The 9,065-nt window shown below is 43.6% G+C and overlaps 1 protein-coding gene across 2 annotated transcripts; it reads right to left on the bottom strand.

Moving 5' to 3' along the window:
• Window positions 1–66: 66 nt before the first annotated feature.
• Window positions 67–8,418, bottom strand: LOC146302222 (MORC family CW-type zinc finger protein 3). Of its 2 annotated transcripts, none has more exons than XM_084669061.1 (16): window positions 8,290–8,418; window positions 8,055–8,127; window positions 7,231–7,363; window positions 6,146–6,366; window positions 5,393–5,540; window positions 5,100–5,256; window positions 4,281–4,409; window positions 3,934–4,053; window positions 3,618–3,721; window positions 3,319–3,459; window positions 3,061–3,177; window positions 2,790–2,867; window positions 1,753–1,792; window positions 1,395–1,579; window positions 681–1,250; window positions 67–535 (listed from the first exon to the last, which is right to left on the bottom strand). In XM_084669061.1, the coding sequence occupies exons 1-16, from the start codon at window positions 8,326–8,328 to the stop codon at window positions 379–381; spliced, it is 2,412 nt and encodes an 803-aa protein (XP_084525187.1). In that variant the 5' UTR covers window positions 8,329–8,418; the 3' UTR covers window positions 67–378. The 2 variants fall into 2 exon arrangements, with proteins under 2 accessions (XP_084525187.1, XP_084525179.1); XM_084669053.1 differs by having other exon boundaries at window positions 681–1,253; window positions 8,290–8,417.
• Between the last annotated feature and the right edge of the window lie 647 nt (window positions 8,419–9,065).

Here is a 9,065-nt window from a genome sequence, read left to right as displayed (position 1 = left end):
TCAAGTTTGAGAACTGATGATGAATTAATGTTTAAGATGTAGCCTACTACAAACACTCCCCCCAAATATGTATGAAATGCCAAAGCATTACAGATTTATTAAGAATTATTCCCAGATATCACACTGAAAAGACACAAGTTACAGTTAAACATTAAAAAAGTTTAAAAAAGTAGCTCATACAAGGTATTAATTAATTCTCAGTAGACTGGATTACGAGACAGCACAAGCTTAAGGTAAACTGAAGCAAACTCAAGTGTATGACACCCTCTCGCACAAAATGTAACATTTTACCTATATCATCGAATAGTCAGCTGGCAGTTTTCGGAAGTAGACAAACAAAAAAACACAACAATAATGGAGAAACACTTTGCTGTGCCCTCAGGTGTGTAGCGAGTTGGCATCGATGATCTGTTGGAGAACGCCATCCACGTCTCCTCGCTCCAGGCTGATCCCCTGGAGGTCCACGTGGGGCAAGATGGCCGACAGGAGCGCCACAATATTGCGACGGAGCTTCATCAGATCCTCTTGCAGAGCACTGGGAGAGAGGGGAGGGAGAACACAATGAGGCTGAGGAACCTAGGAAAACCGGGGGGGGGAGTTCCGGACAGGCCTAGAACACAGAGAGGAAAAAGTGATTTTTGAGTCTGTGTGTTTTTGCGCAAATCTACAGGATCAAACACCTGGCCTCCTTGTGACTGCATCCTCCATTGTCGGCCTGTCTCTGCCTCCTTGTCTCTGCATCCTCTATGTCCTGGACATCTTCCTTCCCTGGCCCTGGGGCCTCACCAGGCTCCTTCGGCCTGCTTGGAGGTTTCTCCCCGGTGGGACTTGCTGTTGGCGTGGCGTCTGGTTCTGGCATGGATGCCAAGCCCAGAGCTTGACGCAGCCTCTGGGACTCCTTCTCCAGTGTAGCCAGCCGCTTGACCATACCCTCCTTGTCTCCCCCCTCCAATGATGTTGATCTGCTCCACGGCCCCTCTGGGCGACTCAGGGGAGATACCACCACAGTTTGAGCTGGGGGGAGCGAGTGTATCCAGGCTTGGCTGGAGGTGGTTTGGGCAGTGCCAACTCTGGTGGCATGGGCTCTCTCGCCCTTGAGCTTTCCCACCTCTGCCAGTGTCTGGTTCTCACTGGCATCCTTCGCAGGATGCAATTCTTCACCAGTTGATTCAGAGACCTGCTGGGACTCTGCCCTCGAGGATGACCTTTTGTCTAGGTCGCTAGGTGGCCATCTTACTTTTCTCTTGTTGCTGCTAGAGAGAAATAGAGAGAGATTGAGAATGTGTGTATGGCACCTCTCATGTGGATCTCTCTCTTTGTGCACATATATAGTTTATGCACCTCTTACATAGTTTGTGTAAATGTGTCTATAAAATTGTAGAGCGTGAGGGTACCTGGAATGTCCCGCTGTGTCCTCTTCATCTTCAATCTTATTCTCCTCCTCTTCCTTCGCATCCTTTGAGACAGTTTCTGTGTGCTGGTCTGTGTGCTTAGGTGTTTGGTGGTCTGGTTCGGTCAGTGGGGTCATTAGAGGTTCTGACAGACCACGGGACAGAAGGTGCCGTTTGCTCTCTCTTGTCTAAAGAAAACACGCACAAGAAGGAGAATGGTGTGTACACTGCCTAAAAAAGTCATATTATATTTCAACAGGTTTTTACCATCCACTGCTTAGTAATGGCAATGGACAATTGGACAGAATGCTGTGTTTGTGGTATTCAGTATGCACACTAATAGGCTGTGTATCCTACACACCTCCAGTGACCTCCCTCTCTTTCTGCTGTGGGACTCATCCCTGTGTCAGAGAGACAGAGGGAGGGAGGGAGAGCAAGACAGAGGGAGAGAAAGTTCAAGAGTTATATTCTATATTCTCTATATTCTAGTATGTATACTATTTATATTTATGATGTATGTACATCTTATTTACCTACATATATGCACTGTTGTGGGAAGTTACTCAAAAAAGTTATATATTAGTTATTAGGCATTATTATTGTTCAGTAAGAGTAGTGTGAATAAGTTACATTTTTACTTTCTGTACAAAGGAATATTATTACTTATTATATTACTTTTACTATTACTTTTAGTAGCGAGTTGTGAAAATGGGTCGCCATCTCTCTTATGGTTTAAAGTGGATTTTTTGCTAGCTTCCAGCTTTGTTTCTCTGTGGACACTTTCGAGAAGTTTGAAGTGCTGTTTTTGGCAGTAGATAGTATTTTGTTTGGGCCCAGTTTGCGGTTCACTTTAATTTTAAATATCTTTATTGAAAGCAAAATAGTGTGAATATTTCCATCCCAAAAACGTTACACGTTCTGCTGCCGAAAACATTACACATTCTGCTGCTAACTGAATCTGCTGTTGTGTTTATCTCTATAGACAGAAAGACAGAGAATTACGGAGAGAAATAAACTGACAGAAAGAAACTGTCAATTTAAATACAAGATACATAGGTCTCTTTCAAAGTATGAAAACACCACACACAGTATACCAGGAACTTCAGACTGAAATGTTCAGCATGTAGAGAGAGCAGAGAGCCCTGTATGTGGAAAGACAGATCTGAACCCTGACTGTGGTCAAAACCACAACGCCTCGTTCTCTCTCTCTCTCTCTCTCTCTCTCACACACACACACACACACACACACACACAGCAATGTAAAGCTCACAAGTGCGAAACCTCTAACAGAAGCATCACAACACACACACACACTCACATGTATACACGCACACACACACAAAATGGCTATGCTGAGGGAGTTTTACACAGAGCGATATGTTGAAGATAGGACTTTACGCTTTTTTCTGATGTTTGTGGTATTTGGGTATTAAATCCTCCTCGCTTTCCTCCACTTCCTCTGGCCAGATACAACTCCTGAAGTAAAAGGCAAAGGTTGAAGACGCTTTGACACAGTAGCACACACAGGCCTTCAGGCACACAGGAATGCACGGACATACCGTTTGTACTTGTAAAGCATACACGCACACATTGGCATGTTATAAATAGGAACCACGTACCCACACAGGAATGTGGACTCATTTCTTGTCACGTAAACACAAACACACACCTGTGGCGAGGGTTGGGGTTCAGACTGCAGTTCCAATGTTCAGGGGCCGAAGTGTAATGATGTTTTGGTACGCGTCTCCATTTTAGACATTCCTCACATTGCAGAAATGCTGGACTGCTGCATTCACACAACACACAAAACACACAGTTGAGTTGTTTAATGCACAAATAATAGACAAGAAACTCAAAGTAGACTTGCAGCAGAAGTATCGCCTTGTTATCTGTGCGTGTATTCACGAGACAACCATCTCCAACTCACTCTTCTTTCTCCACCTCTTCCTCTGTGTCACTGGCTGTACACTTCCTCTGTAAAGCCTTAAATTCTCGTTCCCTCGTTTTTTTCTCTGTCATTTCCTTCCAGTAATCGTTGAGTTTCAGTCCCAGTGCAAGCAGGGTCAGTCTGGAATTGGAACCAACCAAACAGTCTCACTTCCATATTGCATGTGTGAGTAACAGGGTGTAAATGTGTTTGTCTTAGGTTTAGGGTGTGCACCCGCTTGTGTCTGATAGAACATTAGTTTTTGGCCGCGACAACATGTGTGTGTGTGTTTTTGTTACCTGTACTCCTTGGTGTATTCAAAATCTTGCTTGTTGTGTGCCGGCTTCAGGAAGTTGCATTCAATGACCCCAATGACACCCACACCTGCTCTCTGACCGGACAACTAAGTGAAGAGGGAGTGACAGAGAGCAGTTTAGGATAGAGGAAGGGAAAGGAAGGTGGTGATGGAAGGAGAGTGAAAGAAACAAAAAGATAGATAGTAGGATTTCAAGGTTTAATGATGTGACCTGTGATACATACTATCTGATATATCATACAGACATATACAGTGTTATATACGCCTCTCGTCGACTGGTAAACCATCGTTTCATGTACCTTGATCTGGAAGCCCACTTTCTCGTAAGACTTGATGAGACGGTTCTTGTGATACATCATGATCCCATAGTGATCCTTGTTTTGGCGGTTGAACCCAAATGAGACTTTCACCCTCTCTTTCTATAGTAGAAGCAGGTCAAGGTCAGCAACATCGGATTAGGTTAGATCAGAGGTGTCTAGCACAAATGCATTTACAATGTCAACAGTTACAGTTTCTGAAGGCTTCAAAACATATGAATATAGCAATACATACGATATATTTCTAATTATATATAAATGTACTGTGCAAGTATATTAATCATTTAGAACCAAAATCAAGGAAAAGCATGCATGTCAGATAAGGATACGTTGAACTGGGGCTTGTAAACGTCGTTCTCAATATGAGACAGGCTTTTGGCAACCAGTTTGGTGGGGACCTTTTTCTGTCTCAGAATGATCTGCGTGCGAGGTTTTAGGTAGAGAATGCTAAGATAAGCCTGAGGAGGGAGGATGGAGTGAGGAAGGAGGGGAGTAGGAGAGTAGAGGGAGAGAAGACAGAGGGAAAGGGGTGAAGAGATAAAGGGGTAGAGAGAACAAATAAGAGAGATAATTCGCTGACCACATGCACATTTCTCATCTCGGTCCTTAATTACAGTCAATAGTTAGAGGATAGGCTCCAGTCAACTTCCTTTAGTCTGCTCTTTCATCACTCATTCTATCTGTCTCTCTAGTTCTCTAGTAGAGATGCAGCTGTGCATCTGAATTAATCTGACAGCGTCTCACTTTGACATATTTATCTTCAACATGTTCGTCTTTCCACTACTTGCTCTCACGGCACAACTCAGCCAATCTCTATCCTTCCAACATCCCTTTGTCTGCTTCTGTGGGTCTCTATACCTCCAACTCCATCTCCATAACTCGTCCTCCGTATTTATCCCAGCATCTATATCCCTCTAACTCCATTCCCCCATCTCTCTCCCTCAAACTTAATCTCTCTCCCTCTAACTCCATCTCTCTCCCTCTAACTCCATCTCTCTCCCTCTAACTCCATCCCTCCATCTCTCTCCCTCAAACTCCATCTCTCTCCCTCTAACTCCATCCCTCCATCTCTCTCCCTCTAACTCCATCTCTCTCCCTCTAACTCCATCCCTCTCCCTCTAACTCCATCCCTCCATCCAGGGCCTCACTCTGAGGGAGTAGTCCATCTCTGGGATGTTCTGATCGCTCCTCTGTGGACCAGGGAAGTTCCTCTTGCCCTTCTTCAGGTCTTCAGGCTGGACGTCCGGCATACGGATGTCAAACTCATCCGTCTCAAAGTCCAGCTCTGGCTTCCCATCCTTGTTCCTTGAAGCAAAAGAAGAGGACTCCATTGTTATGGAATTGCATTTCCTTTGGGTTTTCCCACACCACATCTTACAGTATGTTTATAGAAATATAACAATAATGTCTGATTGGTGGGTGTGTGCATGTGTGTCCTTACCTGCGTATGTTCCAGATAAGTATTTTGGTTCCCTTCTTGCCAGGGATGGTGTCAAAGTGATGGAGAAGCTGCTCCTGGGAGGAGAACAGAGAATACTCCAGGATGGCCTTCAGACTGGCTTCCGAATCCTCGGTCACCACCAGGGACTGTGGGCCAGTGTTAAGGAAAACAGGCAGGACACGCATACACAAAAACACAACACCCAACACAACAAGACTTATATGCAGTAACATCTAACAGGATGCGCGGCTGCGACTCATTCCCCAATCAGTACCCTCTTCTACAAAAAAGACTCAGAATGGGGGGATGCTGTGAGAGAGGAAGACTCCTTCGACCCAGTCGATGGCATGAACATCCCTGGCCGATCAAGCGTGAGTTGTGCACCACACATACAAGCCAGAGTGGCCGACCCTGGTGGAGCGAGGCTTTCCGAAGAGAAGCTCTGAGAAAAGTACTTTAGTCTTTACGTGGAAACATTGTTCCATTTGTTAATTAAATGCACGTCAGTGCAAATTCTACGTTCCATTGACCTCCTAATAGGTTTCTCAGCCCTCTGCCTCTTTGGGGTTATCACAATGCATAGATACCACACACACACACACACACAAATGTGCACAAACACCACAACCATAAACCACCACTCCTAACCACAAAATATATACATATATACGAATGAGCAAACCGACAAAGGAAGCACAGCTCTTCCTGCCCCCAAAACTCTGCCTCTCTGTCATCTCTGGTGTAGGAGGATATTGGTCTGCTGGTTGAAGGGGACCATGGGGACGATGACTGCCTGTGCCCGGATGGCCTGCAGGTAGCTCTGGGACAGCATGCCTACCGTCTGGCAGCCTCCGTTCCTGGTGAAGATCAGGGCGTCGCGGCCCAGGCGCATGGAGCCCGACTTGAACCCGTTGCCATAGACACCGATAGCCTGGTGGCTACCCTTCCCCGAGCCCTTCTCAGTGAAACCAAAACTAGACCAGAGAGAGAGAGAGAGAGAAGGAGAATGCTAGGTGTTTATTTTGGTTACTGGAAAGAAGTAAATGTAAGTTCATGTATGATAGAGGAAGAAGAGACAGTGCTTTATGAATATGCGCGGTGTATGTGTCTGTATGAGGTGAGCGTGTGAGCGTGTGAGAGAGTTTGAGTCGTTTAAGATAAGTGGGAGGTGTTTGGGGATTAGAGTAAGAGAGAATGTGTGAAATGTGTGTGTTTTTGTTGTCTGTTTGACTGTGCAGATTGCAACACACGACAGCATGTCAGTCACAGAACAAATCTAACCTACTGTATGAAAATAAGAGAAAGGAAGACCTGCACTTTGTGATGGAAGTTTGATATTTTGCTTGAATTTATCTGTAAATTCTGTCTTTTATAAGATTTATATTGTAAATGTAAACTTTTTCTTAAATGTGTTGATATTTTGCCTTGTATAATGAAGTCTCCTTGTGCTCCATCTCTAGATGAAGTAAGATTTTATTTACACTGATGTGCAAGTCTAAAATATAGAAACTATCTGCACATACACAGTATCTTTACAGATGATGTAACCACTTTTAGGTTTGAGATTATCAGTAGAGACCCTTAGGAGAGACAATTATAGGCATAGTTTGGATGAAGAACTCCTTGTTTGCAAACAATAAAGAAGTATTGTATAGCCTTTTAAGATTGTTTTTCTCACCTGTGGTTCAAATGGAATCAAAGTATGTGTGCATGAGTTTAATTTCCACAACAACTTAACCTGTTTGTTCCTTGGTGCAGGTCTTTAAAATGTTATTTTTTTCAGCACACCCAACCAAGAGTGTGGCCAGCCACAGAGCTGCTCAGTGTGGGTCTCTAACCTGAGCATCTTGTGCAGCTTGTTGGGGGTCATGCCGCTGCCATTATCAGTGAAGGTTAGACACAGGTGTCCTTCCACCTCCACTACGTCAATCCATATCTGCTTTGCTGTTACCCCTGGGTCTGAAGCATTATCTGTCCATCGAGATACAGAGATAGTGAGAAAGATTGAGGGAGAATTAAGAGATGTCAATGACATAGTGTTGTCTATGAGCTCTGACATGTAAACTTACTTCGTGGAAAGAATTAACAATTAATTATGTGAACTTTCAACAATACACACACCCCGGTTATTACAACTTGCCAAAATAGGTTAAGCTAAGTGTTTGAATACAGTTTAAATCCCTTCAAACTTCCCCTTCCTCCAAATACGAACCAACACCAGTTTATAATTGTGTAGGCCTGAGACATGTTTCAAGTCTGAATCGAGTCTGAATCTAAATCCATACAGGTGGAAAAGAAGATCTTAGACTTCACCAGGGGAGGACATGAAATCGTTGCGTATGAATTCCGCTCCTGTCTAAATTAGTTAAAAGTTGGCTATAACGATATTTAAATTATTGGAGTGTATTTTTTAGCCTACTATTTACGCAAGTAAAACTTTAGCCTCAGTTATAGCTTCTGTTAATGTATTTCCCGCCATCTAATAGTTTACATTTCCTTGTGCAGATATATGCGACTACGCAATATTTAATTGAATATCTAAGGAATATTCAACGATATAGTTAATACGTTGTCACTGCTATTTCACTGAAATATGCAGTTTCAAAACGAATAGTCTACACGCAAAAGACCACACTGGGGGTAATGCTCGTATTATTATTACCTATCAATTCTGCAACTGCGCTGAAAGGCCACGTATGACTTGTCGAATTACTATTCAGGAAGGACGGACTCATCTGCAAAAGATCAAGCAGCACTACCGTAGTGTTATTCTTACACTTATTTATATACAATATTTATGATATTTACAAATATGATCTATAATATGCAATAATATAGGCTACACATGCAGGCTACTTTAACTCTAGTAGCCCTACTACAATAGAAACAATACATACGGAACTCAGACGAATCCCATGTTCGCTTAGTCTCGCCATGATTTGCAAATAAAGTCACTTGCTTTGCTCACGTAAAACGTCATGAGTTAAATGTGACAACTGCACCCCACGTAGGACTACCGTTGTTAACCATACACACAGTAACTCCATTCGGAGGGGGCGGGATTATTTTTTAAAAATAGGAATAGTACGTTGTTGGCTGTTGTGTGGGTCGGAAATCCCCTTCCGCAAGCGCGCTGTTGCACCTGCATTTGCTTAGGTGATGATCTCTCAGATGCACCCCACCCCACCCTTCCCCCTGAGAAGCAACTGCTACCGCGAGGGGCTGCTTTTCCAGGCGAGTGTCCATGTGGGGGCACAACACCTATGGGGGGGATTTGCATGTGATTAGTGCCAAGTACAACACCGGAAACGTTTGTCATTCTCGCAAGGTCAGGTTTTTTCATTGAGTGATCAGTCTGGTTTGCCAGATTAACAATGGAAGTGCACAGATACACGTGCAGAAGGCCTAATGTAAGCCTGATACCATCTTGGCCATCTTGCAGATATTGATAACTTGAGCTATCTATACCAGGCTGTCTGGGAAAATAAACTCTGAATATTTCTTATTTATGATTAGGCACCTACCTAATTAAGTGTGACCATAAGTTTTTCAGAGGAAGTGAGAATTTTCAAAACGGATTTTCTCAGCTTTAGTTCATTCAGCAACTGTTGTCCGACTCACCCGTTAAACTTGGCTATGATAGATAGAGGTTTTCAAAATAAATGATCATGAA

This window comes from Hypomesus nipponensis, chromosome 1 (assembly GCF_054491055.1).
Source record: "Hypomesus nipponensis isolate SF chromosome 1, ASM5449105v1, whole genome shotgun sequence".
Classification (NCBI taxonomy): Eukaryota; Metazoa; Chordata; class Actinopteri; order Osmeriformes; family Osmeridae; genus Hypomesus; species Hypomesus nipponensis.
Note: the sequence above shows the minus strand (reverse complement) of the source record. Positions and strands in the feature narration are given on the sequence as shown.

What these genes read in the sequence shown, in the direction of transcription:
- LOC146302222 (XM_084669053.1), bottom strand. Translation starts at nt 8,328, where the DNA reads ATGGCGAGACTAAGCGAACATGGGATTCGTCTGAGTTCC. An exon ending in TTTACAAGCCCCAGTTCAAC is followed by an intron (nt 4,054 to 4,280) that starts GTATCCTTATCT and finishes CTTCTACTATAG; the next exon opens with AAAGAGAGGGTGAAAGTCTC. An exon ending in GACACAGCGGGACATTCCAG is followed by an intron (nt 1,254 to 1,394) that starts GTACCCTCACGC and finishes ATTTCTCTCTAG; the next exon opens with CAGCAACAAGAGAAAAGTAA.